General features: G+C 34.5%; 1 protein-coding gene across 7 annotated transcripts in view; it reads right to left on the bottom strand.

Annotated features, from left to right (window-relative positions):
• LOC129572849 (gamma-1-syntrophin) overlaps window positions 1-22,560 on the bottom strand; it is a gene marked incomplete in the record, with an annotated part of 89,889 nt that overhangs the window by 49,673 nt on the left and 17,656 nt on the right. For 6 of the 7 annotated variants that reach the window (XM_055452955.1, XM_055452953.1, XM_055452954.1 and 3 more), the window contains 3 exon segments: window positions 4,761-4,823; window positions 11,324-11,387; window positions 14,835-14,993. In XM_055452955.1, coding sequence (XP_055308930.1) covers window positions 4,761-4,823; window positions 11,324-11,387; window positions 14,835-14,993 — 286 coding nt within the window. 7 annotated transcript variants of the gene reach the window in all.

The raw sequence follows: 22,560 nt of genomic DNA, 5'->3' as shown, positions 1-22,560 counted from the left end.
ATACATCAAAGTTTGGAGAGGCCCATGAGACATGAAAACCCTCAAAAGGGTTTTGCCAAATTGGTTCCATATAAGAAAATTATGGTCATTTGAAAAATTTGCTTTGCAGAAGATTTTCAAAATTTAGTTTTACTTGGTTTTTTGCTTTTTCATGCAATTCTATGTGACGAACGGGTCAAAAGTAGTGAAAAATGATCAAAGAAACTCAAATCAGCAATAAAACATAGCTACTTCGGACTATTTTTGGGTCCAAACAGTTAAAAGTATCATTTTTCATAAATATCCTCAAAATTTAGCTTTTAAATGCGCAATTTAAGTATTCTTCACGCAAAATTTTGAAGTGAATCAATAAAAAAACGTAAATCCGTAATGAAAAGCAAGCACTTTGAACCATTTTTGAGTCGGAATTTGCAAAAATATGATTTTACGAGAATCCTCAGTATCTAACTTTCACATTTTATGGAAAATTGTCATGAAAAATCCCCTTTTTCGGCAGTTTTTTCTATCTAAAACCTTTAGTAGATGATATCAATCGTAGGAAAGCTAGCACATAGATCTTTCAGCAATGGTTCATCTCCGGAATTATCTTCAATTATGCTAGAATCTGGTTTGGTGTATGCTTTGGCAAAATGTGTTGCGAAAAATTGTGCTATTTCACGACGGTTCCCACTCTTCTTTTCTACACATAAGTTGGATTTTCCACCAGCTTTTCAAATATAACAGTGATTTGGGGTTAAAAGAGGGTTTCTGCCCTGTTTTAGCCCTAAAATAGTGATTTTCGGTGATTTTTCGACCTTTTTATCCTCCCCCTCCCTTTCAAAGGGAAGGGCGACCCCAAACATTGTTATTTTTTGATTCGCTGGAGTCTGGCGAGAATTTTATCAGAACACTTCACCAGTGTCAGACCACCTATTTGGTGTGAAAAAAAAATAAGTAGTCGAAAAACCATGAAAAAATTGTAAATGGTAAAAACACCGAATTTTTTTCTCATAAAATATGAGTTGGCGGATAGTTAGGGAATATCGAAAAACTCAAGAATTTGAGGTGGGCCGACTTTTAAGCCCAAACATTCGAAAAAATAAAACCACGTCTAATTGACTTTTTTCACAATTTATACTTTGAACCCAATTTTCAGAGCTTGAATGAGCCCGGATGGGGTTGTCGTAGTGGACTTTTTTGTAGCCTCATCGATTATCTATCCAACCATGCATATAGTTTTGAAAGTTTGTACCACACTTTTCTAATGTAAAAATGTCAAAAAGTGCCATTGTTCATTTTTTTCAATATTTGGGTCACCCTAACTTTTCATCAGGTGGGGAAGGTCACCCAAATTTTTTGGCTTTGCGAGTTTTTGGCCATAAGAAGTTTATACACCAAGTTTGAGCGAAATCGGAGAGGTCACTTGCAAATTTTGTCCCGCTTGGTGTGGAATGGTCGTATATAGCTATCCCATTTCCGCTCATTCATCATCGACATTTTCCCGCTCAATTTTTCTGTATTACATTTTCGCTCCAAACCATTCAAATTGGAATAATATTGAATTAAACGAATTGCACCAGGATCTGTGTCAGTTGATAGCAATCGATAACGGCTTCTTTCGCTGTCGACTCAAAGGGGTAATTTGACGTAATCACTGAACATTTCAGCTAACAGTATGTATATAATAGTAATTACATACAATAATTTTTTAAAAGAATGTATTTTTACTCGGTTTTACTACTAAGCCACATTTGGTCGCAGTAAACTATAGAAGTAAAAAATTGCAATGCCCATTATCATCTATTACTATAACTATTACACAGTAAAAAATAAAAGTCCACATCTAGCCGTTTTTTCAGCTAAAAACGCATTCAGCCGATATTGCTGCTAGTAATTTGAGCTGCAGGCGAAATTCCGCTTATAATCTAGTCGGTTTTTCGTCTGAAACTCAATTTACTAGGCAAAATATAAGACTGGGCGCCTCTACCAGTCGAAAATCCGCCTAAGTGTGGACTTTTATTTTTCACTGTGTACTTTTGTAATAGGATCACATGTCATATTACATGTGTAAAAGATTTACCTGTTACTATTATTATTATTATTGTTTATTTCACCGTCTAATCACAGACTGAATAATATCATACAATTCATATACAAATTACAATTTCACACCAGCAATGAAACACTCCCCGATGGGATAGCCCAGCCACCAGCCCTAATGACTTCGAAATGACATTCTGCGGCAACCGATTGTATTCACCGCTCATCACTATACATACAATTCTTCAAATACACGATTATCTAAATTGAATACATTCAGACTAAATATTTGTCTTGATGTCGAATCTAAAAACGATTGTCTTACTTTGTTAAAGTTCCTACACGTTAGAATAAATGGCTGATTACGAGCATAGTCCGTGCCATACGTTTCAATTCTAACTAAATCTCTGTTTCGCATATTTCTTTGGTTTCTGTTATCTCCTCGTCTCGTTTATACAATTCTTTCTCTCGTGCCGTACAAATCAACTTTCCTAAGAGGAGATCATAAATTAAAAATACTGAGGCATTTATACGCCGGCTCCAAAGCGGTTGAATATTCAAATTATCACATCTAAATTGATACGATGGCAATCTGTAGTTAACATCTCTTTGGTAAACTCCTCTAAGTGCCCATATTACAACATTTTTCTGAATTGATTCAATTTTTTCAATGTATGACTGGTGGTATGGATGCCATACTACACTAGCATACTCTAATTTCGATCGAACTAAGGCACAATATAACATTTTTGCTGATTCTACAGTAAACTGGTTTTTCAGTGTTCGCTTAATAAAACCTAATACACCATGTGCGCTAGCTACTGTTGTATCAATGTGATTGACGAATGTGAGTTTCACGTCAAATATGACACCCAAGTCTCTGTGTAGCTCGATTCTGCCAAACTTGTGCTGCCTATCGTTTATCGTGTATTCATACTTCCGTACGGTGATGTTTTTCGCGTATGTCATAACAAAACATTTCTTCAGATTCAAGTAGAGCTTGGTGAGCCTACACCACTCGTACAATTGGTCAATGGCCATATGGAATAAGCGGGCATCGTTCGCCGACGTGATAAAACATTACTGTCTTTCAATGGCAGGATAACACAAATTGTTCAGCGCCATACTGCTCACCTGTGCTGATGAGTTCTGATTCAATTGTCCTATCAACAGCAATAAGGGCTGTTAGAATTAATCAGTATATTATTCTTTACGGTATTCTTTTGTTTTGATTCAGTTTCAATCGAGCGGTCATAGAGATACACAGTAAAATTTGGAGGAAAAACCTCTGAAGAATCAATTGTGCCGTCAAGGCGAGTTTCGCAAAGCATAAATAATGCTGAATCAGAAGCGATTATGTCAGCGTTAAATTCCGAAAGTCTGGATCTCACTCCATTGATATTTTGCGTGTGTATCTTTTTCTTTAATTTACGTAGAGGTGGGCGATGAACAGACGTGGGCAAGGGGGGGGGTATTCCGGTTTTACCCCCCCTCTAGGATTCCAAAATGTGGACCCCCCCAGCGATTTGGAAAATTTGACACTAGATATAATCGATTTTTTAGGTCTTCACTTGTTTTTTGACACCCATTGGCAAAATTTTAGACCCCCATTGTGGAATTTTGACTGTTTTACACTAGATAGAATCGATTTCCAGACCCCCCCTGGCATCGATGTTGATATTGGTTCGTATGGTAATTCTGCTGTGGATCGTTCCAATGTTGCGGTAAAAAAGACGATGACTGTTAATGTGGTCTCATTGTTTGGTCGTAATGCGCAAAATGACCATGATGGAAATTATCAGGGACACCGTATTGGTATCTACCATCTACTCGGCTGTTTAGATTCACATTCTGGTCGCTATTATGGAACATATGAGTATTATTGTTACCATTCAAGTAGCCAAAATGATCATTACGCCTGAAATTATTGCGCCGTTCAACAATGATCGGCATGTTACATGATCAGGCATTGTGAGAATCATTAAAATAAAGAACGAGGAGAACGGTTACATTCTTGACAACTTTGACATTTTGATGTACACACACATATAAAAACGTATGGCGGATTGGAAAACGTCAGCAATGAACTGAACTATCACTTGGTGTAGCAAGTTCATTGAATGTGTGAACGGGTGGCAATATTCGATGACTTCAAAATCATATGAAAAACCACACAAGTGTTGACAGTGCAAACTCACGATTTTTTCGAAATATTTCTTTGAAAAACAAATCGTGGATGAAGCCTAGGCTTTGCAGAGCCCGAATATCAACAATAAAAGAAAATAAATGAATATAATTCCCAAACAAATAATTTATACAAAATGTATGTCGTTTCCAATCTCACCACTGTTCACCACAATCAGTCAAAGCATTAATGTGAATGACGCATGACAAAGTGACTTTGACAGCACACGCATATGAATTGTTGTCATGTTTACAGTCGGAAACGTCAATGCAAAATCTCCAGTATCCAGTTTCACTCTACTTTAAACAAATGTTTGGCCTAAATTACTACCTTAATGTGAATATCAATAAAATCAGACTTCAATAAAATCAGCTTGACCATACGAAAGTAATAGCATTTAAAATAGTTTAGTCTAATTCATGGGGCAAAAGTAATTTAAAATGACTCCAGTTTTGCATTTGCTCTTCAACAATTTTACTCCTGTTGCACCGGCATAAATTTTAATTTGATTTATTCGTAAAATGTATTTGAAATCGTGAAAAATATATATTCTTACATTGTTTTTGTAAAAAGGGAGTTGCTGCCTTATAATGCTTCACAGTCAATACCACTATATCACCTGTTTGTAATCAAATGGGGAAACAAGTTACTGAGGATACTCATTTCAAACCATTTATTTATGTTTATATGAAATAAGTAAAACAAAACAAATTCAGCTAGGACAACAGAGTGTCTGATGTACCAAAATCGGCCGAATGGACCAAAAAATGCATATTAAATATACGCTGTCAGTATATCCGCAGTAAAGTTGCACAGTTAACCTTCAAACCATAAAATGTATTTTCTAACGTTGTTCGTAAAATCGGTGCCTGAGTGCCCATAATGCATTTTATATGGGAAATGTATAGAAGTAAAGTAATAAGTAACTTATTACTTATTACTTATTAATTTCATTTTATTACCGTAATAAGATGGACTTATTACTTATTACGCATCTTATTACTTGTAATAAGTAATAAGTCTATCGTATTACTGTAATAAGATAGACTTATTACAGTAATAAGATTGTAATTGTAATAAGATTGTAATAAGTATCTTATTTCTTTTGGTGCAAAAAAAATCGCAAAAATAGTTTCATGTAAAAAACATGTCAATTTTTTTCAACATTTTTTCGACTGACAAAAATTGACATGTTTTTTGTATGAAACTTTTCTTCAAACGTTTCATACAAAAATCATATCAAATTTTGCAAGACACATTTTTTTTCAACATTTTTTCGTCTGACAAAAATTGACATGTTTTTTACATGAAACTTTTTTTGCGATTTTTTTCTTTGCACCAAAAGTAATAAGATACTTATTACAATCTTATTACAATTACAATCTTATTACTATAATAAGATGATCTTATTACTTATTACAATCATCTTATTACAATCTTATTACTCATCTTATTACAAGTAATAAGATGCGTAATAAGTAATAGGTCACCTTATTACATTAATAAGTTGGTAATAAAGTAATAAGAATTACATTTTTTTACTTCTATAGGGAAATGTCAGTTTTTTCTTAAATTTTTTTTTAAATGTAAATATTTCAGTATTCATTGATCGGAAAAGTATGAAAATTACTTTGAAATGTTATAAAAGTCATAAAAAATCGAAATATGAAAGACAACAGCAAGTTTCTTGGAATTTTTTCAATAAAGTGGGAATCGCTATGTTGATCTCTTCACAAAAATGAAGGCAAAAACATATACATACAAAATCCACTATGGCCGATTTTGACGTCAAAAATTGAGATTTTGAACGGCAGGTTGGATCAAAAAGTTATGTATATCACTAGAAAGGTCTTGAAAAGTAGATGTCATTTTTGGTATAAAACTTCAAAATAGGCCGGCATTTGGCCAATATTTGGCCGTTGGAATTTTTTGGCCAAAATGGATAAAATGGCCATATTTTGATAAAATGATGATCGATTTTGATGTTTTATAACTCAATTACATGTACTGTTCAAGATCTTTCCAATGATGTATATTTCATAGTTCCCACATTATTTTTATACGCAATTTGTCGAAAAATGTATATGGGCACTCAGGCACCCATTTTACGTATAGCGCATCACACATGTTTACGCGCATATGTGGTAAGCTAGTGCGCGTATGTGGGTATGTTAACGCGATTTTTGTAGCCAAATGTTCAACGAATCGAACCATAGTTATTTTATTAATTTATGAAAAGAAATAATTAAGATATAAGCATTCAAAGTTGGTTTTGGGCACACAGTGCCCAATTTACGGTTTGAAGGTTAATAGAATATTATTGTTTATATGTTGATGTTAATAACGAATTAATATAGTAAAATTATTACATCGGAAGTTAATATCGCTATTAATGCAATGTTAATATCGATATTAACATCGAATGTTAATATCGTTTTTTTACACCGCCAAGCACCCAAATGGTGAAAAAACCATTTTTTCGGTTTTTTGTCGGTGGTAGAATAAAAGAAAAAAACGAATACCCTGGGTCTAGCCAGACCTTTTTCATTTTTGATCGTTAATTTAAAATATTTCTGATTTAGCTAGCGACTTGAGTTTTAAGTTATCTGCCTGAAATTTCATTGACTATCGATCTAGCAAAACAAATATTACAAAAAGTCCTCAAAAAGGATGATATAAGGATATACAAAAACTACACCTTCGAACGGACCCCTCGGGTCTGGCTAGACCCGTATACATTTACATGCATTTGTATGGAAATAAGGTATGCATGCCATCTCATTTTTCGCGAAACTGATAAAAGATAAGTGATATATCTCTTCAGCAAAGTTGTTGATCAAGTCAAGAGCTACAGTTTTTCTTGAAAATGTCATCTCCTTATCTCTTATCAGTCCCGCGAAAATTGATAAGAAAAAACTAGACATTTCCGCGGTTTTTCGCGTATTTGATAAGAGATAACGAATTAGTGTCTTGGGCAAAGTGGTAGTACTCAACCGGAACCGGCTCTTCAACTTTGCTGCTGACAGTTATCACTTATCTCTTATCAGTTACGCGAAAAACCGCATAAAACTGATAACAGGATAATGTTTCTGAAAGGGATTTTGATTATCATTTTTTGCGTAATTGATAAAAGATAAGTGATAACTATCATAAGCAAAGTTGATGAGCAGGTTGAGTACTACAAATTTGATCAAGACACTAATTCGTTATCTTTTATCAAATACGCAAAAAACCACGGAAATTGTCAGTTTTTTCTTATCAATTTTCGCGGGACTGATAAGAGATAAGGAAATGACATCTTCGAAAAAAGAACCTGAAACCTTTTCGTGCTTTTTGACAGATGTACTAAGTTGAAGGTTTTCTGTATCGTCATCTGTTGTCGGCGATACTAATATCTTCTCGTACGGTTCTGATGAAGATTTCATTTATTGTTTATCCAATTTTATACAAAATCACTTTTTCATTCATAAACCAATTTAGAAAAGAAAATCACCGTTTTTCCGACTATTGGCATGCAAAATGCACAAAACATAAGAGTGAAAAAATTGTCATCATCAAGTTTAAAACACGGCACGACCAATTTCAAGTGTTGCAACTTTGTTTTAAAAAAAGCCGAAAATTATCTGAAAAAAAAACACTAGTACAAAATAATGAATGGCAAATCATTCTTTTGTCTCTTTTTAGACATCAAATCTCACATTTTCAATTGAAAGTGAATTTTTTTTCCATACAACTCATCTTAATACACAATCACGTGTTTAGAAAATTTCATCGATCAATACCGACACTGAACGCGACCTTTCAACGTCGGTAATGGTATCTGTCAAACTTAACGCTCTGAAAATGACATTCATAGCAAACATAAAAAAATAGTCAATATTTTATTTTTTAATTTTTTTTGGGAAAACTTAAGTAATTACATAACATTCACTTCGTTGCATAGTCTCAACACCACCTCGGCACGACATTTTTCAAAAGCTATGATTTCGAAGTGAATGTTATGCAAGTTTTCCCAAAAAAAATTTAAAAATAAAATATTGACTATTTTTTGATGTTTGCTATGAATGTCATTTTCAGAGCGTTAAGTTTGACAGATACCATTACCGACGTTGAAAGGTCGCGTTCAGTGTCGGTATTGATCGATGAAATGTACTAAACACGTGATTGTGTATTACCAAAGGGATATTGCAACTTTCTTGACCAGAAAAAACGCCAACTTACGTCGTGCCCGTAAATTATTTTGCTGTACATTTCGATGGTAGAGCTTGAACAAAAGTTCGACACTATGCATAAACTTGGAAAGAGCTTGATAAACTTGATGAAATACATATATATTATGGTAGTTGCAATACCCCTATGTGTATTACGATGAGTTGCATGGAAAAAAAATTCACTTTCAATTGAAAATGTGAGATTTGATGTCTACAAAGAGACAAAAGAATGATTTGCCATTCATTATTTTGTACTAGTGTTTTTTTTTCAGATAATTTTCGGCTTTTTTTAAAACAAAGTTGCAACACGTGAAATTGGTCGTGCCGTGTTTTAAACTTGATGATGACAATTTTTTCACTCTTATGTTTTGTGCATTTTGCATGCCAATAGTCGAAAAAACGGTGATTTTCTTTTCTAAATTGGTTTATGAATGGAAAAGTGATTTTGTATAAAATTGGATAAACAATAAATGAAATCTTCATCAGAACCGTACGAGAAGATATTAGTATCACCGACAACAGATGACGACACAGAAAACATTCAATTTAGTACATCTGTCAAAAAGCACGATTCTTTGCTATAGCAGGTTTAAAACTCTTTAAATGGTGTAAATATGTTAATAGAATAATATTAATTAATTATTAATATATTATTAACACGAGATGTTAATAATTTAACCATATTAATATCGTTATTAACAGACATATTATATGGATGGGTGAGATTGAAAACAAGACATATTTCCACAGTATATTTAAATGAAACACCAGAGAAAGATTTTTTTAAAGTGTAACATCGGCAGAGAATTTTGCGAAGTGAAACACCGCGTGTTACATTTCAATAAAATTTGTTTTCCATGATTCACTTTGAAAAACGTTTGCGCTGGTGTTTCGTTTGTAAATACTTGTTGGATGGTATTTCGGTTCTAGGAATGCATGATAATTTTATTGATAAGGAATGCGAATTTCGTTGTGGTGACAACACCAATGGATTGGGCACAATAAATACTGTATCAAAATCGAGAAAAAAAATTTAAATTTTTTTTTCGAATTACGGCTGTATTGCGACCGTCAACATGGGAAGTTTGTATGGAAACCTCGGAGCGCCGGTGTAATTACATTGGTTTATACGGTAAAATCTAGACATAGCAAAAACTCGGATTTCCGAGCAGAATTCGGCAAAAATAATGTGTCCATCGCTCTCAAACCCTTACGTAACAAATTGATGGCTTCCCATTGAGCCATCATTCAACCAGCTCGGAAGTTCCTATTCCCTCGGACGCCGAAAACTCATGCTATTTCGCTCACACTTACGTGCAATTTTAACCCGTATTGTTATACACGTCAACAAAGCAGTCTGCTTCACCGTAGAAAAGAAGTGTGCAGTGCGTGTACATGTTTTGGCAACGTGGCTTCACTAGTGATTATGAATGAACGTAATTTCTCGTTACATTTCTCATTACTAAAATAATATTCATTATCATGAAACAAGACAATCCAAAAATATGCATAAGATCAAACCGAAGAATAAGTGGGGCACTTTATCTTTTATTAACCGTGGTATTAGTTCATTCAATAATATCTCATCCCCAATAAAAAAGGCAAAAAATGCTAATATTTTCAAGAATAAATTGAAAAAATTACTGTTAGATCAACAAACATTGAATTTAACAATTAAGAAACCAAAGAAGAAAAAGTTTATATACAGAAAAAAATGAATTAACATTTAAAAATTATTTACAAAAAAGTACAATTATTTATCTGCTGTAATCTGAATAGAAAATTTTATATTCTAAGCATATTTTTGTACTCTTTAGTCACTAAGGGCGTTCATGTTATAAACATTTGCCGTAAATAAATAAAAAAATAAAAAAAAAATAAATGAATTACGTTCATTCATAATCGCTATAATGCAACGTTGCCGAAACCTGAACGTTCTTGTTCGTTACTGCGCACTTCTTTTCTACGGTGAAGCAGACTGCTTTGTTGATGTGTATAACAATACGGGTAAAACACTGGCGCTCCGAGGTTTTCATACAAACTTCCCATGTGTTATCTTCACATCGAAATTCGCATTCCTTATCAATAAAATTATCATGCATTCCTAGAACCGAAACACCATCCAACAAGTATTTACAAACGAAACACCAGCGCAAACGTTTTTCAAAGTGAATCATGGAAAACAAATTTTATTGAAATGTAACACGCGGTGTTTCACTTCGAAAAATTCTCTGCCGATGTTACACTTTAAAAAAATCATTCGTTTTTGTATCATAACGATATATTGTCAGAATATGTCTTGTTTTCAATCTCACTCATTCATATTATTAAAATATCGATTTTGTGCAACTATAATCCGCAGTACATCTGCACTTTTCGGTACATCAGATGTCCTTTTTTATGATTATAGAAGTAAAAATTGGTAATATTTATTATTTTCGTTATTACTTATTAATGGTAATAACACGGTAACCGGTGTTATTACTCGGTAATAAGATGCGTAATAATTATTACCGGTGTTATTACCCGTAATAAAATCTGAGTTATTACCGATCTGATTACAGAAAATCGGTAATAAGCGAGGGGCAAATCACTCTTTTTGCAATTACTTCCCAAAAGTTGCAATTACTCTTTTTTTCAGCAATTACCTTAAAATTTACAATTACTTTCCATATACAAGTAATTGCAACCGATCAGTAATTGTTGAAAAATGGAGTAATTGCAACTTTTGGGAAGTAATTGCAAAAAGAGTGATTTGCCCCTCGGTAATAAGTAATAAAAATCTTATTATTTACTTCTATAATTCTGACACCACTTTTGGCCTCGAATATACCGGTATATCCGAGAATTTTGTGCTAGCTGAGAATGTTCTAATATAAACATAGGCTACTGAAGAAATAAAATTTACCTGCATTTCGTAAAATATTAACTGTATCGTCATGCTCACACGCTGTTATAAATTCCCCATTGACCTAATGTAAAATTTACATCATAAATAAAATTATTTATGTTTAAATAAAGGAATTAGGAGAAGCTTCATGAGTAGCTTATATGGATTGAGAAATGCGCTGATGCGCCATTTCGCGCCCTGCGACCTGAGGTCAGGTCTGTATGGTCGGAAAGCCCTGACAGGTCACATCAAAGGTAAGGCGTTGACGCGATCACATCGAAGGCAATCATCAAGTGATTTTGACACGATATAACCAGCGTTTGGTTAAGATATCTTTCTTAGATGAGATATTAAGATAAGATAGATAGTATCTATTATCTTATCTAGATAATTTTTCAAAAATATCGAAAATCTTATTTATTATCTTTTCAGTTTTTTTCGACTATCTATCTGTCGTTTTTTAGATAAAAATTAAGATATTCATCGAGTAATTGTATCATAGATTCGATCGATACCAAATGATGATTCACAATACAGATTTGTCCTACTTGTTGAAAAAATATACACATCCCATTTATAGAAAAAAATACACTTCAAAATCAGGGTAAATCACGTAAATCTTCCAACTGAAATTTGCTATAGTGCACCAACAAATGAATGGGTTCAGGCAATTTCTATTCCAACAAATAGAAACAACAACTCGGCTCTTGTTCAATCTTACTCGGCATCAGGAACAAAACTTTTATTCGCGATTTTCACCATATACATCGCCACAAGAAGCAATCTATTCAACTCCACGCATCCGATCGGCGACACTATTCCGCCACGCGCTCGTCGTTTGAGTTTTGAAAATGACTTGAGAAGTTCCGGGGCAGATAGACGAATCAACGATGGAACTAACAGTGTTTGGACAAAGATAAATATCGAGATAAGATAAAAGATAAGATAATATCTTTTATCTTATCTAGATTAATTTCAAAAAATCGTCAAAATATCTTATCTTTATCTTATTTTTACACGTTGTCTTATCTTTTTTGAAGATAAATTGAGATAATTCTAAAATTGATCAATTAAAAATTTCAAGGGGAGAGGAAAAATTGCTATTGGATAAAAAACGAGAAAAAAACTGCAAGACGAAATGTTCAGAAATTGTAAAAAATATCAGAAAGAAATATTTTTTGAGATTTTTACGCAATTTTTTTTAGTTTTAGATAGAATTATCTCATTATCTTTTTTTATAAAAGATAAGATAAATATCCTATCTTTATCTAGATTAAAACACAAAAATTAGGTCTTATCTGGTTTTTATCTAGATAAAATTCATCATCTTAATTAAACACTGGGAACTAATGATTGTGTAAGGCAAGCACGTAGTTTTGATAGTGACAGTGAGTTCATCCAAATTGATTTCAACAACAATTTTGGTCAATCCATCAAAGTCAATGAGTCTGGAATCATACCCAATGCTCCTTATATCGGCAATGAGGTTGTTAACGATGCAACCCATGACAATGTTGAGCTAACGAAGTTATTGTTCCTGATGCCAACAATGATGCAGTCACCGATGCTGCTAATAATTGGACCAACGATAATGTTGTTGATGATTCTGCTAATAATGCTGCCAATTGTGGACAGGTCGTTGCGAACAATAATAATGGATCACCCGCTGCAATCAATAGAAATGGAGTGAATGCTGCGGGGCTAAATGCGCAACAAAATAACATCGCACCCATATGCTGCATTTGTTTACAATATCTAATGCAACTTGGTGATTTAATAAAACCTATTTCATTAGAATGTGGTCATACATACTGCTCAGTTTGCATTGACATGGTGATTAAAAGTCGCAAAAGAGAGTGCCCCAATTTCAGACAAAAAATAGCTAGTAGCGATATAAGAGCAGAGGTCGCAACGGGGCTTTTTCGGGCAAAACATATTTTTCTTTCAGAATTTGATGAAACTTTGGATCTATACATGTTTCAGGCCAAAAGAAACAAAATTTTTTTTTTCGGGACTCGATTTTGGCCCGACAGAGCCCGACATTTTTTTTGTTCCTTTTGGTCTGAAACATGTAGATCCAAAGATGAATATTCAAATCTTGGAAAAATTGCCGAAATTACTTCGGGTAGGGCGATTTCAATTGTAGATTTTATGTAGTTTAATGTATTGTTTCTACTTTTTTTATGTAGGAACAATTTTTTTGAATAATCGTCTATCGAAAGACTGCTATAAAATGGAACAACTCAAATCTTTCAAATTCGGAAAATTTTCCAAGATTTGAATATTTTATCTAGATCAGATATAGTTCTCTTCTTTCACATATTGGATAATGAATGCGATAAATCTGAAATCCAGAAAATAGTTTAATTTGCCGCAATTTTAGTTGATCTTATGAAAAAAAAGACTTTGTGAAGGGTTGGAATCTTAAAAAATTTCATTGATATTAACGCAAAATTAATTTTTATCAATATTTAACCACAGTAGCGCCCGAATTTACGCCAACAAAATGACTTTTTGTCACTTTTTTGCAATTTTTCATGATTTTCTAACTTCTACAGGCCATATCCCAAGAAAAGAATTTTACCAGATATGTGGTATATGTCAAATTTTAGCTCTAACTTGAGACAAAAATCCAGAGAATTTTGAAAAAAAAATATCGTTGGAGCCGTTTTCGAGAAAATGGCTGATTTGTACAAGGCCAGGAGACCATTTTTGTAATTTTTGGCCCATGCCAACTCAATTTTTTTGACTTAAAATAAGAATCAGTTGACTGGGTTGGCCACAGTGACCATTGGAAGGAAGGCCAAGATGGCAGCCAAATCAAAAAGTGGCGGAAAAATAAAGTCTTACTTTATGATATAGTTCAATGCATGAAAGTTTGAAAAAGATCAGACAAAAAGTACGGACGTACGGACGGACACACAAACAGACAAAACTATCATCTCAGAATAATTGGTGGAGACACCAAAGAAAATTTTCAAATGGTCATAACTCATGAACAGATTTTGATGTTCTTGGGCTTGTTGGAAAGGTCACGATGAGAAGCTTCAAAAAACATTTTTAAGATGAACGAACTGCGTTCAACATCTGTAAAATGGGAAAAACTGAGAATTGCTCTCAATTTTCAAACGGCTGTTTCGGTGGAGGCGGTTGGTCGATTCCCAAGTTTGAATTCATTTTCCTGGGCCTATGAACCAGGGGCTTTTTGACCGTACTTTATTCATACCAGATGCTCCCTTAGGAAAAAAGTTCCAAATTTCGTGTATATATAGGCGAGTTCGACTTTCAGCACTAAGGTGCTTTCGTCGCTCGCGCCCGCTGTCGCCGGCTGTGATATGGTTGAAGTGATTTTGACCTGAACATTGACTGAACTATACTAATAGTTTCCATTACATACAAATAATAGGTCAAAACAATCACCAACTCAAAGGATGGCTATATCACAGTCAATGTAGCTATAATAACAAAAATAATATGTAAAAAAAATCACAGTAATGTAACAATATTTCCAGATGAACGATACACTCACCTTAATAATTGCATCGCCTACAAATAACTGTCCCGTTATATCGGCTGCTTGATCTCTGTATATTTTCGAAATCAGTATGGGAAGCTTATGTTCAGCGCCACCTTTTATACTTAAACCGAGACCGCTATTCTTGTCGCGTCTGATTTGCACCATTCGTTCCTAAATATGAGTGTGAAATTTATTTACAAAGTCATTTAAGTATTTTGGTTTATTCAAATCAAAATTCGTAATACATATATTATATTGATATCCCAAAATGCTAAAACTTTCCTTACGACAAAAAAAAACACGTTATCTCTTATAAAGGTGTCAAAAGGATGGATTTTGTCCGTCTGTCCTTTTGTGATTTTGACAATTTAGTTTTTTCCATCCGTTTCGGATGAAGGACGAACAATTTAATTTAGGACGGACGGACATGAAAGTTCGTCTGTTTAGCATTTTTCGTCGCAAAAAACACATAGAAATCACAATAATCCGTATGCAACTATATCAGAAATGAATTCGCCGTCGAAATTTGAGTGGGAATAGCTTATCAGATGTTTGGAACATTTAGTTTTTGGGTTTCCTAAATCCAAATTTCATCCATCACCCATCCAATTCGTAATATTTATTTGATTCTTCCCTTTTTTCGGGTCAAATTGCCCTAATTCCACGCTAATGGCCGTTTAGAGCGCTTTTCTCGATATAAATCCATGATTTTTAACCTTTTGAAGATAATGGGGCTAACTAGACTCCCCAATGAAGGAACAACAAAAAAAATATTAAAGGAGTTAGATGGATGGATTGGGTGGCTTTCTATGAAGCCATGCGTAGGTATTTTGCACTATCGAAACCATATTTTTTCCAGTTTTTCGACTTGACTCTATTTTCTGGGTGCAGGTGTCTCCTAAGACCCATCCCAATCGACTGAAGTATCAGCTGTCAACTACTCCAGGTGGGGTTGTTGTTCGAAGCCATTCTCAAACGCAACCTCCAATAGAGCCCATCCTTTGTTTTTGGTTTTTTCAAATGGAGGAATGTTTTCAATTTCTGATATACCGATATATTCATCAGTAACCGTACATTGTTTGTTGCGGTAGGTGTATTGGATATTATTATTTATTATATACACGAGTAAACACCCCATTTTTACGTGTACTCGAACCAACCCATCTTCTGTATTGAGTACACGGGTATCCCACGGCTTTAAGTGCCTCCCGGAGCACTCCACGGGCCTTAACATGTGCCGTAGTCTATCAATTCACAATGCCATTGGCATTCAATTGAACCAATGATATTTTGAAGAGAAAAGATTTTCCGCACACATGCGATTCGAACCCGTGTCCCCATGCCTGCAATGCTAGCACGCTAACCAATACGCTATAACTAGGTTTACTGAAGGGGTTAGAGTTAACCAAAATCAAAAGCTCAAAAATTGATGAGAATAGTACAGAATAAAGGAAATTTTGGTATCGATGTACTAAATCAAGAATAGAAAATGCATTTGTCTAATACTCTCACAAAACGAATTTATGGTTATGTTAAACTGTTCGTGTTGACATTTATTTCACAACAAGAACTTAAAAATCTTGTGGTGATTTTCGGTACTAAATATATTCCTGGCCGCTAGAGCACCACAAAGTTTTTTTTGACTTTGTAGTGAAAAAAAGTTAGAAATATTTATGGTACCAGGATTCCTGGTCCAGGAATCACCACAGACTTTTTATTTGGAATTCGTGTTGTGAAATAAATGTCAACACAAACCATTTAACATAACCCTACAATTATTTCTTCAGAGTGTTAGCTAACTGAACGCTTTTGGGATGATTTAGCCGCTGACGAGAGTCGCGCGAGCCGCTGCGTTAAAGCATCTGTGTATGAACAAACTGAACGATTCACGTTCATAACGTAAGTCGCTCACTGCTTTGTCTTGATTTAACGACAACGTCGGCCAAGGTTGTTGTTTTCATTTTTGAGTCTTTGCCTTTTATTTGATATTTCATCGGCACTTTTCTTTGTGTTGTCTCTTATTGATGAAATATTCGAGATGTTATTATTATTAAAAAAATTCAACTTCTTTTATAGACATATAGATTACGTTGAACAAGTACAAAAACTAACAAATGTTCACACTCAATATTATAGCGACATCTATTATTAAAATAGCTTGTAGTAAATGCATTTATAGCATTTCCCTGTAGTTGCGATGTTTCCTATTAAGTTCCCTTGTAGTACTGACACATTCATGTTTGACACTTGTTAACTACATACCACAGGGGAATTTAATAGGTAACATCGCAACTACAGTGAAATGCTATAAATGCGTTTACTACAAGCTATTTTAATAATAGATGTCGCTATAATATTGAGTGTGTTTGTAATATTTTTTGAACTTTAAAGTTCCGATAGATTTTGAGGAGCTATTTTGGTTTCATTCAAAGAAGGAATTAGATAAAAGTTTCAAAAAGATTGCAAACTTTCTGCCACTAACAAGTTTTGGATTGACTGAATTCATTAACCCTCTAATGCATACAACCGCCTCTAGACGGGCCTTTTTCCTTGCCAAGTTGAATGATTTTCTTAAACGTCGTGGTATGATTATAAACAGTTTAAAATCGAAAGTAATGATTATTGGTTCGAAGCGTCAAACGGGTCGGTTGAATTTTGATATGATCAATGAAGTGAAAATAGGTGATGAAAAAATTGAATTCTGCAAGTCAATAAAGAGCCTCGGTGTTATTTTTAACGAAAACTTTACTTTCCAAGAACAAGTGTAAATTGCAAAAAGTGTATGGCGTGTTCAATCGCATCCGTCACACTAAGCACTTTATACCCAATTACTTTGAACGTGATATGGCTGTAGCTCTGATTGATCCCATAATGGATTATGTAAATGTTGTAACATACGGCTGGGGCGCCCACAGCACCCAAAACCAGGTGCACCGCGATCTTGTTGCTGATAACGACAAGATTCGATACATTTACGGACTAAAACGTAATGATCATGTTACTGAATATCGTGAGCGTTTGAATGGATTGACTCCTGAGAGCAAAGCAAAACTGAACTCGGCAGTCTTGATATTCAAGCAGTTGTCAAATTGTACGCCTGAGTACCTGAATCACATGTTCGCATAAACTACAATATAAACCGCGATTTCTCGGATCATTTTTATGAAATTTCTTATCGACTTTATCTCAGTAAGTTCGAGAACACCTCTTGTTTCCAGCTTGACCTTGATTTTGTCATTACTGAAATGACGAAGGTCAACACCAAGAAAGGTGTTGGACCTGACCGTATTCATCCTTTGATTTTGAAGGAGTGTGCTCCGACGCTTGCTAGTTCATTGACTAAGATCTCCAATGAGTCGCTTTCATCTGACATTTTTCCCGACGAAAGGAAATGATCGAGTGTATCACCAATATTCAAAAAGGGCGCCAGATCGGACATTGAAAACTACAGGTGCATAGCAAAATTACCAACGATCGCTAAATTCTTCGAGCACCTTGTCAACGTAAAATTGCTTGAAACTGTTCGTGATCGCATCTCGCCTAACCAACATGGCTTCATGAAAGGACGATCTACAGCATCAAACATAACCGAGTTTGTGTACTACGCCCAGAGTGGCTTGAACATTGGAGCTCAAGTTGATGTCCTGTACACGGACTTTACCAAAGCCTTCGATCGAGTTGATCACAGCATTTTGATTCAAAAATTAGGTCATTCTGCCTCAAAATTTGCTGTCATGGCTCAAGTCGTACCTGGAGAATCGCGTTCAATTCGTCAAGCATGGAGCAAGTGAGTCGGACGATTTTACAGCGTAACAGCTGTGGGTGTCCTGTCCCACAGGGGAGCCACCTTGGCCCAACACTGTTCCCGCTTTTCATCAACATGTCGTTGATCGAATGCCCCCAGACATCATTATATTACTGTTTGCTGATGATATCAAAATTGCCAAAATCATCAAATTTCAGCTAGATTCGGAGATACTGCAACAAGCCGTCGACAAACTTAAGCATTGACGTGAACCTGCTGCACCTTAACCTCAAGAAATGTGCAGTGCTATCTATCTACAAGAAACGTCAGCATTTGGATACAAACTACACCTATGGCGACTATACCTTCGACAAAGTGACTGAACACAAGGACTTGGGTGTTCTAATTGACAGAAAGCTATCTTTTGCCAAACACATCGACATGGTCACTTCGAAGGCAACGGCTGTACTTGGCTTTGTCAAACGCTTCTGCCATGATATTTTTAATTTATTGTTGTTTCGGTGTAAAAAAAACAGGACATTTGTCCCTCTTACATTTTATCACCTTTGGTGTGGTTTTACATTTTGTTTGTTTTTTGATCAAAGATTTATTCTTATCTATATACAATTTTTAATTTGATTTTTGTGTTTTTATTTTGCTGTTTTTTAACTAATTTCTTTATGATACTTCATTCCTCATTAGAAAGAGAAAAAATGAAAGAAAAAAATGATAATAATTAATTAAAATGATAGTGTATTCTTAATTTCATTCTTAAATTGCAGTCGGTTTGGGCTCAGTGTGTTATGACCGACGTTACCACACTAAAGTCGCTGTATTTTGCATTAGTTCAATCTCACCTCAATTACTGCGCCATTGTATGGCTTCCATTCCACAAAATTCACAGCGACAAAATTGAATCCGTGCAACGCCAGTTCACTATGTACGCTCGTCGATAATACCCATCCGTGCATAACCAATACTCAATCATACCGTACGAGCAGCGATTGTCAGACTTGAACATGATTAGTCTTCGCCGTCGACGTGTCAACGCATCACTGACTTTTTTCTATGACATCATCAACGGTAACGCTAACTGTCCAACGGTTAGTGACAAAGTCTCATTTAATCATCGTTCATTGAGAATCTCATTGAAGTTTTCATACAATTTTACCTGTTAATAGCGGAAAAAATTCACTTTGTACTGACACCCCGAATAACGGAAAAAAAATTCGGAGAAAATTTGCACGTCAAGCGCTTCGAAAAACAATATCATAATATCAGGGGGATTACAAATTGACAGTTGAGCTACATGATATATACTGAATGAATAGTTCTGTAGCTTGCCGTATATGATATTGTAGGGCAAACTGCGGCGCTAGTGTGCTTGTGTTTCAATCTACAAACCCCCTGCATAATATGCATTTCAATGACAGAGTTGAATTCTCTGAACAAAAAAATGCTAACCATATCGTATATTTCAAAGCGTGCACGTTCATGATCACATTTATCAATCTTATGGGTTTTTTAATACCCAAAATGTGTGTCTTTCTTTTCGCATTGTACACTGCAAAATGCAGAAAATGATTTGAATGATGATTTGATAAAGCATGTTTACAAGTTTTGACCATAACCATTTTTTCGGTTGAAATCAACGGCACACAGTCTGTAAATAATGTAAACTAAACAATTACTCAGACTGAGTTCGCAGCTGATTAATTTGCTGATTCAGTGATTTTTGGTTGTGAAATAAGTGCTCCATTTCTGTTCGATTGGAATTAAATCAGAATCATTATTGAAAATGCTCATTCTGTGTTACAATTTTGAAACGACAACATCAAATTCAATTGCTGCACTACGAGAATGGCCTGTACAACGCAGACGTGTGCAAGGGGTGATTTTTGGTTGTGAAATAAGTGCTCCATTTCTGTTCGATTGGAATTAAATCAGAATCATTATTGAAAATGCTCATTCTGTGTTACAATTTTGAAACGACAACATCAAATTCCGGTTTTACCCCTCTCTAGGATTCCAAAATGTGGACCCCCAGCGATTAGGAAAATTAGACACTAGATATAATCGATTTTCAGAAGTGAGGACCTTTTTTTTTAGTCCTCACTTTTCTCTGGATACCGATTTTACACTAGATAGAATCGATTTTCAAAAGTGAGGACCTTTTTTTTTAGGTCTTAATTTTTTTTCACACCCACTTATAAATTTGCAGACCCCCCCTGGCAAAATCATTCCCCCCCCTAGAATTTTTGACCTTGCACACGTCTGGTACAACGTTCTCGCCTTACATTGGGTGAAAAATAATAAAATAATTAAAAATAAGTCAAGAATTGTCGACGAATGTTTATCTGTGCAAAACGTGGATGTGAAGAACAAGCAACGACAATCGAAATTTGACAAAGTCAATGAATTCCTTTTCGATTGGTTAACAGAAGCGCTGGCAAAAAATTTGCCTGTCTCTGGAACATTGCTTCAAGAAAAAGCAAAAGCAATTGCCGATGAAAATGGATTCAACGAATTTAAAGCGTCTAACGGCTGGTAAGAGGCATTCAAACAACGACATAAACTAACATTCTCAGTAGTTTGTGGCGAACGATGTCGAACAAGCCCCAGATGATAATTTTCGTGAATTGCTACCTGATTTGATTGCCAGTTCTCACCAAAAGTGACACAGATTTCAACACTGCAACAAATGCAAATGCAAACATCGAACACAATCGAGGTACATATTAACATTAGTTATGACTTACTGTATCATTTGTTGAACAAAATTTGATATGATTTTTATGATTCTATTCTATTATATTTTTACATTTTTTTCGTTTCAGAAGACATTGAAGACAAGAGTGACGATGAGGACACAGAGCCAAATGAAACTGAATCACTCAAACACGCAGACGTAGTAAACATTCTTTGTAAAGTTAAAGATTAACAAAACAATCCGTAATAACGCAATACTTCTCACAATGTGCTTTATAAACGATAATTTATGGGTGATATTTTATATTTCAGCTGTCAACTAAATGATATAATACCAAATTAAGTATTTCAAACCAGAAGAAAACTTGTTCTTTGCTTTCTTTTCAATTTTACCCTGAATAGCGGAAAATTCACTTCTGAAGGTAAATTCATCTGTGAATAACGGAACCTTCAAATAGCGGAATTCCTGCGAATAACGGAAAAAGATTTTGTCCCACGAGATTCCGTTATTCACAGGTTTTTGTGATTGCCGCATAATTTATGAAATAAGGTTTGGTTTTTAACGAGGCGAGAACTGAAAGTTTTCGAAAGTTATTGCTACTAATTGTATATTATCTTAAATAGATGTAACAGTCCTGCACTCTTTTCCGGCCAAACCTTAATCAAAACCAACATTAAATTCAGCCAGAGCTTGGCGGTGTTGAATAAAATGAAAATAAAAAAATAAAATTAGTTGGAAGCTAGATTAATTGCGAAAATTCATCATTGTATTTCCCCTGGTTCTCCAGAATCAGGCCAGTTTTGCCATGGTTTTCCGCACCCAATTCTGGTAGAATGAATTAATTATGATCCGAACATATGGAAAATTACCAGAAAAATATCAAAAATGATCAGAAAAATATTCAAAATGATCAGAAACTATTATTATTAATTTGATCAGAAAAAACCCAATACAGTGGTCTCTCAGAAATCTTAAGTAGTTCGTTTTTCGGGCTCCTAAGCTTTCTGAAATCTTAAGTTTTCTGGAAAAAAAAAATTCCGATAATAATGCACTAAAATAGAAGGCAACATCAAAAATATACATTATTAACCTTACTTTAAATTCATTTGAACTGTATTTAAGGTTTTTCAAGCGACGGACATCCATATTTTGTTGAATCAATACGAAGATGTGATTTATGACATGGCAAGTTTGTACCGTAACTGGGGTAAAGATGCATTCATTTTGATTTTCAAACACACTCAATATTATAGCGACATCTATTATTAAAATAGCTTGTAGTA

Source organism: Sitodiplosis mosellana, unplaced genomic scaffold (assembly GCF_009176505.1).
Source record: "Sitodiplosis mosellana isolate CC-2019 unplaced genomic scaffold, AAFC_SMos_1.0 Smas_scaffold_5613, whole genome shotgun sequence".
Taxonomy (NCBI): domain Eukaryota; kingdom Metazoa; phylum Arthropoda; class Insecta; order Diptera; family Cecidomyiidae; genus Sitodiplosis; species Sitodiplosis mosellana.
The sequence above is the reverse complement of the archived record's forward strand: the minus strand, read 5'-3'. Positions and strand labels throughout refer to the sequence as shown.